This window comes from Martes martes, assembly GCF_963455335.1.
Source record: "Martes martes genome assembly, chromosome: 10".
Classification (NCBI taxonomy): Eukaryota; Metazoa; Chordata; class Mammalia; order Carnivora; family Mustelidae; genus Martes; species Martes martes.
The window spans coordinates 54,448,486-54,460,273 of record NC_137898.1 but is presented as its reverse complement, the minus strand read 5'-3'; the positions used below and the strand labels follow the sequence as shown (position 1 = coordinate 54,460,273).

Here is an 11,788-nt window from a genome sequence, read left to right as displayed (position 1 = left end):
AGGATCATTTGACAACCAGAAAAAAAAGTTCCTTTGGAAACTTCTCCTGTCCTTCAAGATATATGTTGGCAATCATCCTCCAAGCATATGGCCCACTGATATACATCTGAAGGGTTCCATAACTAAGGTTTTATTAGACAGTAATAAGTCACCTTTTCCTAACAATAGCTAGCCCCTCAAGGTCCTAGAAACCTCATGTCTAAAATTCAGAGACTTACACTCTCACTCATCCCCCTCCCAACTTGAAAGTATATAATCTGCCACCCCTCACAACTCCAATGCAGCTCTTCCTGACCACAGGTCCTGTCCCTGTGCTTTAATAAAACAACACTTTTGCACCAAAGACGTCTCAGAAATCCTTTCTTGACAATTCGCTCCAAACCCCAGCATTTCCACCTCAAAATCTCTTATAAATCTAGAGAAGTTTTGCTCACTATGGTAATACCACAATGCACATAGAAAAATGAAACAGAAAAAAAAAAAAGAAAAGAAAAATGAAACAGAATAAATATAAAAACTTACTACAAACAAAAGGAGGAGTTAGTAGTTGATGGGAAAAGAAACTAAAAGCATTGTTGTGTTATTTGAAGAAAAATAAAATATATTCTTCCCATTATAGATCAAAATCTATTCAAGATAAATGAGTTACATTTTTGTAATGAACCATTAAAAACAGGAAAAAAGAGTAATGAGAATAATAATCAAAATTCTGAAGATGATTTTCTTATTCACTCAAGATTTACTGCCTATTTTCCCTTGCTGTTAAAATAACTTGAAAATGTTCTACAGCCAAGCAAGATTTGAATAAAAATAAAGACCTCACAAATGGGGAGGTACTGTTACGAAAAGTTATTATGGTAAACACTGATTTCACTTAAGTATAAATATCTAAATATTTAAATGTCAAAATATATACAGAAATTATGAAAATTAAATCTAGTATGTGTTAAAATTCATTTAAGGAAATACATGGTATTATCCATTTTTTAAAATAATGCTCTTGGAAAAGTCCTACTAAAATCTGGAAGTGGTAGGAAAGTTGTTACTAATCTAATGATCTTATATATCTTGTATTTAAAAATCAATAAATTGAAAAATATAGGTTTTAATGTGTTTTCAACTTAACTTTTATAATCAAAAAGGGAAAAGGGGTTATACCTTAAAAGAACCATTTTTACTAAGCCATCAGGAATAGTTTAACAAAATTTGCATAGCAGGTAAATACAGAATACTAAGATTTTTAGCTCCAGTGCATTTATCATTTAAAACTATAACCTCAAATAAATCACTTAACTTCTGTGAACTTCTATTTCCCCAAATATGAAAAAGTCCTCTTTCAAAGGAGTTTTTGCGAAAACATTCTAAACCGTATTCAAAACAAAACCGTTATGATAATTCCTGTTTTGATTTGTTGTTCTTCCTTGGAATACCTCCAAGAAGGTCTGTATCTATTCTGTCCTTAGTGTTTAACTCCTGAGAAATCAGAATATTCATGACTGTGTCTCCCGCTTTGTCTATACCCTCTTGCTCCAGGTAGAAAAATGCCAGAGTGACATGAAGCCTGTAAATTATTCCCCTCTGACTTTGTTTCTTCTGTATCTTCCTCTTAGGGCTTATGTTGGCCATCTCAGTTACTCTCTTCTGAACATTTTCCACAGACAAGGGACATGGTGGGTGTAGTATCTTGATGAAAGGGACTTTGAGTGAATCTTATATCTTTAAATTAAATCTGAATCTCAGCTGGACACTTAACCAAGCTTCCTTCTTGTTTCTCTGGATCTACAGGCAGACACTACCAATTCAGATTCCACAAGATATGGATATCTCCCAGAACGCACCCAACAGCTCAAGATTTCAAGTGTCTAAGTTCATTTTGATGGGGCTCCCAGGCATTCACGAATGGCAGCACTGGCTCTCCCTGCCACTGGCTCTGATATACTTCTTAGCTCTTGGTGCCAACACTCTCATTGTGATCACTGTTCACCATGAGCATAACCTGCATCAGCCCATGTATCAGTTCCTTAGTATCCTGGCTATAGTCGACATTGGCTTGGCTACTACCATCATGCCCAAGATTCTGGCCATCTTCTGGTTTGATGTCAATGCCATTAGCCTCCCCGAATGCTTTACTCAAATTCATGCTGTTCACTATTTTATTAGCATGGAGTCAGGCATCTTCCTCTGCATGGCTGTGGATAGATATGTAGCCATCTGCCACCCACTTCAGTACTCCTCCATAGTTACTGAAGCTTTTGTGGTAAAAGCCACAGTGTTCATGGTGCTTAGGAATGTACTGTTGACCATCCCAGTGCCTGTACTGGCTGCCCAGAGACACTATTGCTCCAGGAATGAAATTGAGCACTGCATGTGCTCCAACCCAGGGGTCACTGGCTTGGCCTGTGATGATATTACCATTAATAGGTTTTATCAGTTGGCTTTGGCATGGGTCCTTGGTGGAAGTGACATGGTTCTAGTCTTTATTTCCTATGTTCTGATCTTTGGCTCCGTGCTGAGGCTGAACTCCACTGAGGCAATAGTCAAGGCTCTGAGCACCTGCAGTTCTCATCTCATCCTCATCTTCTTCTTCTACACAACCATTGTGGTAGTGTCTATAGCCCATCTGGCAGGAAAAGCAGTTCCCATCTTCCCTGTTCTTCTAAATGTGCTCAACATTGTCATCCCTCCAGCTCTCAACCCCATGGTATATGCTCTTAGGGCCCAGGAACTCAGAGTAGGCTTCCAAAGGGTGTTTGGGTTAGATAAGAATGTGTCCCAAAAGTGACACAAACTTGAAGAATGTGATATGTCATATTACAAAAGAGCACAGGTTTTGAAAACCAACAGACCCAAGTTGCAGTCCAATTTCCCTCTTTCATTAGGAAATATCAGTTTTTTAGCTAACACATGAACAAAAATTCAAACTGTCTAGAAATAAAAATGTTGTAAACAAAATAAATATGAGAGGTAGTTCCTGACTAAGTGGAACTATACACATTGTTTTTAATGGAAGCAATTTACATTTAAAAGTTACAATCATGGAAATAACTCAAACATGCATCAGCCAATGAATGAATAAATACAATGAAGTATATCCATACTTTGGAATACCAAACTGTGGAAAGAACCAAGATGCCCTTCAATGGATGAATGGATAAGGAAGATGTGGTCCATATACACTATGGAGTATTATGCCTGATCAGAAAGGATGAATACGAACTTTTGTAGCAACATGGACGGGACTGGAAGAGATTATGCTGAGTGAAATAAGTCAAGCAGAGAGAATCAATTATCATATGGTTTCACTTATTTGTGGAGCATAAGAAATAACACGGAGGACATGGGAAGATGGAGAGGAGAAGGGAGTTGAGGGAAATTGGAAGGGGAGGTGAACCATGAGAGACTATGGACTCTGAAAAACAATCTGATGGTTTTGAAGGGGCGGGGGGTGGAGGGTCAGGGGAACCAGGTGGTGGGTATTGGGGAGGGCACAGATTGCATGGAGCACTGGGTGTGGTGCATAAACAATGAATTCTGTTACACTGAAAAGAAATAAATAAATAAATAAAAATTTTAAAAAAGGAATGAAGTTAAAAACAAAACAAAACAAAAAAGGAATGAAGTACTGACACCTGCTACAATATGAATGAACCTTAAAACATTATGTTAATTGAAAGAAGCCAGACATAACAGGTCACATATTGTATAATTTTATTTATAGGAATTGTGTGTAATAGGCAAATCCATAGAGACAGAAAGTAGATTAGTGTTTGTCAGAGTCTGGGGATGCTGAGTGTGGGAGAATGGCTGTGACTACTAATGGGTAACATTTCTTTTGTGGGGATGAAAGTGTTCTGGAATTATGTAATGGTGATAGTTGCACATTTCTATGAATATACTAAAAACCACTGAATTGTATACTTCAAAAGAGTAAGAGTATACTCTTTTGTATACTCAAAAGAGTAAAACAGTAGTATGTACAATAAGTTTCTATTTTTTTAATGTTGCCAGATGCTTGTCTAAGACTAAAGGCAGCAGATTTTCCTTCTTCTAGAAATCAGCACAATAAAAATTAATTGTATATGGAAGAATGTAACATAAACTATTTTGTGATTTGACAAAGCTTGATCTCTCTCACTATATATGGAGGAGCCAAGAAAGCTTTCTGGAAGAAAAGTAATGAGATTACCTGCCTCCATAAACTTTCATTTTGGATTTTAATATAATATGATTTTTCCCAAAGAGTGGATGATGATCCCAACAGACTCTGGATCTTCTTTGCATCAAAGATCATAGTAAATACCATAAAGAGAAATCTCACCATAAGGGAAGAGAGTGAGAGAGAAAGAGAGAAAGAGAGTATTGGGAGGAAGTAAAACCAATGTCCTAGGACCAGTGTCAAAATCCAGATGGACAAGGGATAGTTGCCAGATTTAACAAATAAAGATACAGAATGTCAGTTAAGTTTTATTTTCAGATAAATAGCAAATAATTTTTTAGTAAAAGTATGTGCCATGCAATATTTGGTATCTATTCATACTTTAAAAAATTAGTCATTGTTTATCTGAAATTCAAACTTAACTTGGTGACCTATATTTTATCTGGAATCCCTACAGGTAGTAGAATGCTCACAGGTCCCCACATGGCTGAAGGTGGGACTCTTTCTGACTTAGTCTTTCCAACTCTGTGGGAAGAGTATTAGTAATAAGACTAAGCATGTAAGTGCTAGCTAAAGGGCTGTCAATTTGGAAGTCTGAGTATGGAGAATGCTTGGCCAAACATAATACTGAGGAAATGTGTTCATCTTACCACAAAGGAACTTTTAGGCAGTACAAAATGGTTTGGAGAGGTCATAAATCTTCTTCTATAAAATTAGAAATAATTATCAGAAATACTCATATATAGTTCTGGACACCAACCACAAACTGAGAGACAAAATTTATTGAACAGTTGCTGAATGTCAGCTAGAAGGGACATGACTCTGTTGCTCTTGCCTGGGGTGGCTCCCATCTAACTTCCTCCAAAACCAGCTTGGTCAGTATGATGGTTTCACCAGAGGAAGACTGGGTATAAAATCAATAGCTTCACTACTGGAAGGGGCTGACTTGATTTGGAATGAAGAGTGGAAAACTCATATCCAGTGTTGAATGGGAAAACCCTGCAGTCATCCTAGCCAGAGGATAATGTTCTGGTTGGAGTTAGCCCCAGAATGGGAGACTGGCCAGAGGTGAGAGACTTTTAGAGGGTTTAATAAGCTCTTCACACATGTCCAGCTGACTGGAAGGTTGCACAGACATTCAAGGGAAAACAAGGAGAACCCAAACTCTCCACACATCCTAACCTGTCCAGAAGCTGAGTACACATGCAGAAGACACTTAAGAAAACCAATGGAAAATTAAAGCAGGGGCAGACCTGAAAACTGCCTGAACTTTGGATGTGCTTCCCAAGCTGAACACAGACCCACAGCAGAAGAGACAACTCTTACTGGCTCAAGGTATTTAGACACAAAATCTGATAAATCACTGGTAGCCCACTAAGCTATGCAAACACAGGGAAACCCATTAAATTCCAGGCTTAACAGTAAAAATTTAAGTTTAAAAATATCTGAGCAGAGAAGTCAGGTGAAAGCTGTGAGAGAGATGCCAGGAAAAGCCACTCAAAACAAACAAAATAGCAACAACACTTATGAGGAGTTGGGGGAGAATCAGAAAAGTTATTTAAAATGCCTAGTTTTAAAGAGTTGTTTTTTAAGTAGGAGACATGTAGAGAAAGAAGAAAGTATGACCTATGGGGGCGGGGGGAGGCAGCAGTCATCAAAACTGACTCTCAGCAGAATTAGACACTGTGTTTCTCAAAAACAGGCTTCAGCGCAACCATTATAAACATGTTCAAAGAATAAAAGGGAACCACACTTAAAGAATTAGAGAAAAATATGAAGACTGTGACTGTACAGAGAATCTCGATAAAGAGATAGAAACTATACATATTAATCAAATGGAATTTCTGGAGTTGAAAAGTATGATAACTGGGATGGGAGGAACAACTCATAGACAGGCTCAACAGCAGATCTGAGAGGGCAGGAAAAAAAACAAAAAAAAACAAAAAAACAAAACAAACAAACCCAGTGAGCTTGAAAATAAATCAAAGGAAAGTATACAATCTGAAGTACAAAGAGAAAAAAAATGATTTAAAAAAATGAACAGAGACTCAAAGACCTGTGATACAACAAATATACCAACATATGCATAATGTAATTCTCAGAAGGAGAAGAGAAAGCAAGAATGGGGCAGAAAAACATATTAAAGAAATATTGGTAAAAACAATTTATGAAAAAACAATAATCTACATATCAAAGAACATCAGAGTCCCAATTATGATAAAAACAAAGAGACCTACATCTCTTTAATCTACACACATGAGTCAGCCTACTAAAGACAAAGGGAAAATCTTGAAACCAGCAAGAGAAAAATAACTCATCACAAGCAAACACACATTACAATTGATGACTCCTAGAGGTCAGAAGAGAATAACATGACATATCCCAAGTTCTGACTGTTCTTGGTGTGAACCAAGAATTCTATATCCAGCAAAATTAGCCCTCAAAACATAAAGGCAAATAAACATTATCATAGACAGAAAAAAAAGGCTGAGAAAATTCATTGCCAGCAGACTTGGCTTATAGGAAATACTAAAGAAAATCACAGAAGAAAGGAAGTAACACCAGACAGTATGTTGAATCCATAGGAAGAAATGGAGAAAATAAGAATGTTAAATATGCAGGTAATTATAATGACTGTATAAAATATATTTTTTTTCTCTCAAAAGTTCTTTAAAAGATAAGACTATAAGAGCAATAACAACAACACTCTGTTGGTGGGTTTGTAACACATAAAGATATAATATTTATACAATAGTGATAACAAAGGAGGAAGTAATGTAGATATATTAAAACGAAGTTCTTACATTTTATCAGACTCAAGTTTTTATTCATATAAATTGTGATAAAAAAAGAGTATAAAGATATAAAGTATATAAAGTAATATCTAAGAAAATAACTAAAACCTGGTTTAAGAATCAATTATGTAAGATTTTGCTTCATACATTTGGGGCTGTATGGATAGGTGACACACATCTATAGATAATGTACTTTCTGAGGTATTGGTCCTTCCAGCATTATTAAATGACTCTAGAAATACTTGTTTTAAAGTCTGTTTTATCTGATGTTAATATAGTCACTCGAACACTTATGACTTTTATTTGTATAGCATATATTTTTACTTTATAAATTTCAAACTGTACTTTTAGAGTACTTTCAATTGCAGTGTTCAGTACCTGCACATTTGATGTTACTGTTTATATGTTTGGATTTACATATGCCATTTTGCTTTTTGTTTTCTATGTCTCTCTCTCTCTCATAAATAAATAAATACATATCTTTTTAAAAAGACTTTATAATTACAAGGGGAAATTCTCATGAAATAATATTCATTTAAAAAGAAAACTATAAACTATCTTCAATAAGATATTTCTCTCTCTTCTCTTCTCTTTCTTTCTCTCCTATTTACTATTTTAATATGCTTTGGTGAAAGAATGAGACCTTCTGGGGTGCCTGGCTGGCTCTGTTTGTAGAGCATGTGACTCTTGATCTTGAGGTTGTGAGTTAGAGCCCCATGTTGCATGCAGAGTTTACTTTAAAAAAAGGATTAAAAATAAGAAAGAATGGTAGAGCCTCTTGGATTAAGTGTGAGATGCTGGAGAAGAAATAGTAAACAATGAAGACATGACCTCGCCCCCATACTGTTTACAGTCTGAAAGGGAATATAGACAGTAAACACATAAATACACTTAAATACAGAAGTCTCTAAAAATCAAAAGATTTGGATCCTTTGCCTTTTTGCCTCTCATCTGCCACATAACAGCTTTCAGTAACTGCTTTTCTGAAAAATGTCCTCCCTACTCATATGGTTGACAAGGAGGCACCACCATTCCTTCCTCACAACACTTTGGACTATGAGTAAACATATGACTTCAACTGAGCCAAAGAGATACTTCTCCAAAATTTTTAGGCAGTCACTCTCCAGTGGACAAAATTTTTAAATGTAACACTCAGAAACTGTATTTCCAGGCTATAGAGAAAACCACTAATGGCTCTCCCTCAAGTGTTATTCTCCCCAGCTTTATTCAGATATAGTTGACATATAACACTGTGTAAGTTTGAGATGTACAATGTGTTGATTTATATACTTATATAATACAGAATGATTGCCACCACAGTGTTAGCTAACACCTCTATCACATCACATAATTCACATAATTATCATTTCTTTTCAGTGGTGAGAACATCAAGATCTACTCTATTAGCAACTTTCAAGTGTATAATACAGTATAATGAGCTGTAATTGGCCATGTTGTGCATTAGATCCCCAGAACTTATCTTCTTATAACTAGAAGTTTGTACCCTTTGACCAGCATCTCCCCACTAACCATCCCCCATGCCTGGTTAAACACTACTGTACTATTTCTATGAGTTTGGATTTTTAAATTCCACATCCAGCCTCCAGAAATATTGGATATCTCACATACATCAAATCTAAAACATCTTCCTCTGGTAATGAACTTCCAAGTTAGAATTATGGCTAACATCGAGAGCCCACTAAGTGCTGAGCAATGTACCATAGTTTATAAATTTTAGTCCTTACAAAACCATTACAGCATAGGTACAGTTGGTTCTATTTTATAGGTTAGGACTAAATTTCCAAAAGGTGGGAACCTAACTATGGTGAAAAATCAGGAGGTAAGGGAGCTAGGATTTGAAACCAGACAATTTTATTCCAAAACTATGTACTTTCTGCTTCAGCAAACTAAGGTGCCTACACTTGAGAACTTGGTTGCTAAGTTCTTTCTTCTCCTGCTGATAAGAGAAAATTGTGAAAGAAACATGACCTTTCTCAGGACTTCCCCACGACAGATAACATGTGAGCCATACTGTCCCTGATTTGCTTGGTTTTTGCTCCATAGATGATGGGATTAAGCATGGTTGGGGGTGGGGAATTAACACACAGAGATTTGCCAGAAGGATGTAGACATGGTGGGGGATATTCTTGCCACACTAATGGGTCAAGAAATTAAAACAGGATGGGATAAAAAGAGGAGAATGACTCCAATGTGGGAACCACATATATTGAGAGCCTTGTGCCAGGCATCCTGGGAAGGAAGTCTAAACACAGCTTGGAGAATCAAAGTGTAGGAAATACCAATGAGTGCAACATCTTCCAAAACTGATGCCATTGGCAATGAGAAGCCATACCAGATACTGACAACGATGTTAGCACAGGCCAATCTGGCCACTCCAACGTGCTCACAATATGAGTGGGGGATGATATTAGTTTGAAAGTATGGCAGCCTCTTTAGCTGGAATATGATAGGGAAAATAGTCCCAATGCTTCATCCCCAGATTGTCAGTCATTTTTCCAATTTGCCATAGGAGTTAAGATGGCTGTGTATCTCAAGGGAGTGCAAACGGCCACACAGCAGCCAAATGCCATGGCCAACAGGATACCTAACTCAGCCACAAAGGCAACGTGGATGAAAAACATCTGAGTAATGCGGGCATCAAACTTAATCTCCCCAGCATGAAACCAAAATACAGCCAGAGCCTTGGGAATGGTGGTGGTAGACAGCAGGATGTCAGTGCCAGTCAACATGGAGAGGAAGACATACATGAGTTCATGGAGGGTGTGTTCACTGAAGACAACAAGGTCAAGGGCTCCATTTCCCAATACTGCAGTGATGTACATAAGGCAGAAGAGGAGAGAAAGCCAGGTGTGATAGTTCTCCAGTTCCAGAATGCAAAGTAGGATGAACACAGTGAGGCGGAAGGTGATGAAGTTAGCACCAAACATGCCCGCTTTGAGAGTCTCTCTATGAAAACTACATAAAGAGAGTCAATGGGCAAAACCAAAAATAAGTTTCACTAAAAGTTGAACATTAGATAATTAAATCAATCACTAATGCCTTGACTTAAAGTAGAGATTATTGTGCTTTTATTTCCTACATTATCTTTACAAACACAAATATAAATAAAGGTTCCTGGTCATGCCTCAGCAATGTCCGGTAGCCATATATGCCTCCCCATTCTCACTTACATGTTCCTATTCTGGCTTTAAGCATTCTTCATTTGTTCTGGTGTAATGGCATCCTAACCAACTGGGCTCCCCATCTCCCAGCTTCCTATCCTCAAACCCCACCCCCCCCCGCCATACCCATCAGCTATGTTGCAGCCTGGCTGGAATGCACAAAAACAAAAATCTTATTGGATTTTCACTTAAAACTTTTATATAATGATTTTTCATTACAAGATAAAGCTCAAACTTCTCAAGCATGAAAAGCCTTCCACAATCCCACTGTTACTCTCTTTTCTAGCTTTAGTCCCCTTTGGGCACTCTGACATTAAACTACATGGACATTAAATAGACCATGATCTATTCTCCACACAAAGACTCAGTTTTCCAATCTTCGTGACTTTTCTTAAGCTTTCCTCCTAATCTGGAACATACTTTTCTACCTTTAATGTCTGTTAAATCTACTGAACTTCCAATTCACAGGCTAAATATTTATCATTTGAGAAGCCTTCTCCAGGTTCAAATTTTGGGCTTCTAACCTCCTGATTATTGACAAAAGGCAAGTTTTTCACATTGCAGAAATTTAGCCTAATCCATGAAAATGAGCTATTCCTATTTATCCTGCAAGGATTAAATCAAATGCTTTCTTTAAACTGCCTAGTATAATGCCTAGCATAAAAATACTAAATAAATGCCAGCTATTATTAGTCAGCAGATCAATAAAACTACACAGAGAGCGCAGAAACTAATATATTTGGAATTTTAAGTGTAATAAAATACCATTTCAATTTAGTGGGGGAAAGGAAGGCCTAGTCAACTAATGGCATTGGGATATTGAGCAATGATATTTTTATAAAAGAATAAAATTAGTTCCCACCTCACTCACTAAACAAATAGAAATCCTAGATAAATTAAAAGATGTATATTTTAAAAATAAAACCAAAAAATATTAAAAATTAAAGTGAAGGTCTTAGGAGAAAACCAGAAAATATATTTTTTTAAGTTAGGAAAGATCTTTCTGATTAAGCTAAGAAAATGCTATTTCATGGACAGTAATAATTGAATGATGTAATTGTGCAAAAATGTAGATAGTTCTAGGAGAATAAGTAAAAATTCCAGGAGAATAGATTATAAAACATAGACAAAAGGTGAATATCCTTAAATAGTAAAAGTTAGTAAAAATGAATGAGGAAAAAAAATATGCAAAGAATCAAAATGGGTTGGGGTGCCTGGGTGGCTCAGTGGGTTAAAGCCTCTGCCTTCGGCTCAGGTCATGATCCCAGGGTCCTGGGATCGAGCCCCGCATAGGGCTCTCTGCTCAGCAGGGAGCCTGTTTCCTCCTCTCTCTCTCGGCCTGTCTCTCTGCCTACTTGTGATCTCTGTCTGTCCAATAAATAAATAAAATCTTTAAAAAAAAAAAAAGGAATCAAAATGGGCAATTCGTACCACAAGAAAAATAAATGGCCAATATACACATGAATAGATGCTCAAAACTTATAGAACTGAAAATCTGTCAAATTGAAATATCATAGTTTTCCTATCAAATTGAAAAACATAAGAAAAAAATTAGCCTCCAGTGCTGGTTACACAGCAAGAGAACATATAGATATTTCTATAAGGATACTCATAGCTGTACTGTTGTTATAATAAAAGAAATTATGGCAACTTCC

The 11,788-nt window shown here is 36.6% G+C and overlaps 1 protein-coding gene and 1 pseudogene across 2 annotated transcripts; one reads left to right on the top strand and one right to left on the bottom strand.

Moving 5' to 3' along the window:
- Positions 1-1,816: 1,816 nt before the first annotated feature.
- On the top strand, positions 1,817-2,782 carry LOC308350025 (olfactory receptor 56B34-like; the record flags this gene model as incomplete). The annotated part of the gene is made up of 1 exon (XM_080815025.1): positions 1,817-2,782. The coding sequence occupies one exon, from the start codon at positions 1,817-1,819 to the stop codon at positions 2,780-2,782; it is 966 nt and encodes a 321-aa protein (XP_080671151.1).
- A 6,163-nt stretch (positions 2,783-8,945) lies between these two features.
- LOC308350049 (olfactory receptor 52B2-like) lies at positions 8,946-9,899 on the bottom strand (annotated as a pseudogene). The gene has a single exon. The product of its transcript is annotated as an olfactory receptor 52B2-like (transcript).
- Positions 9,900-11,788: the final 1,889 nt, after the last annotated feature.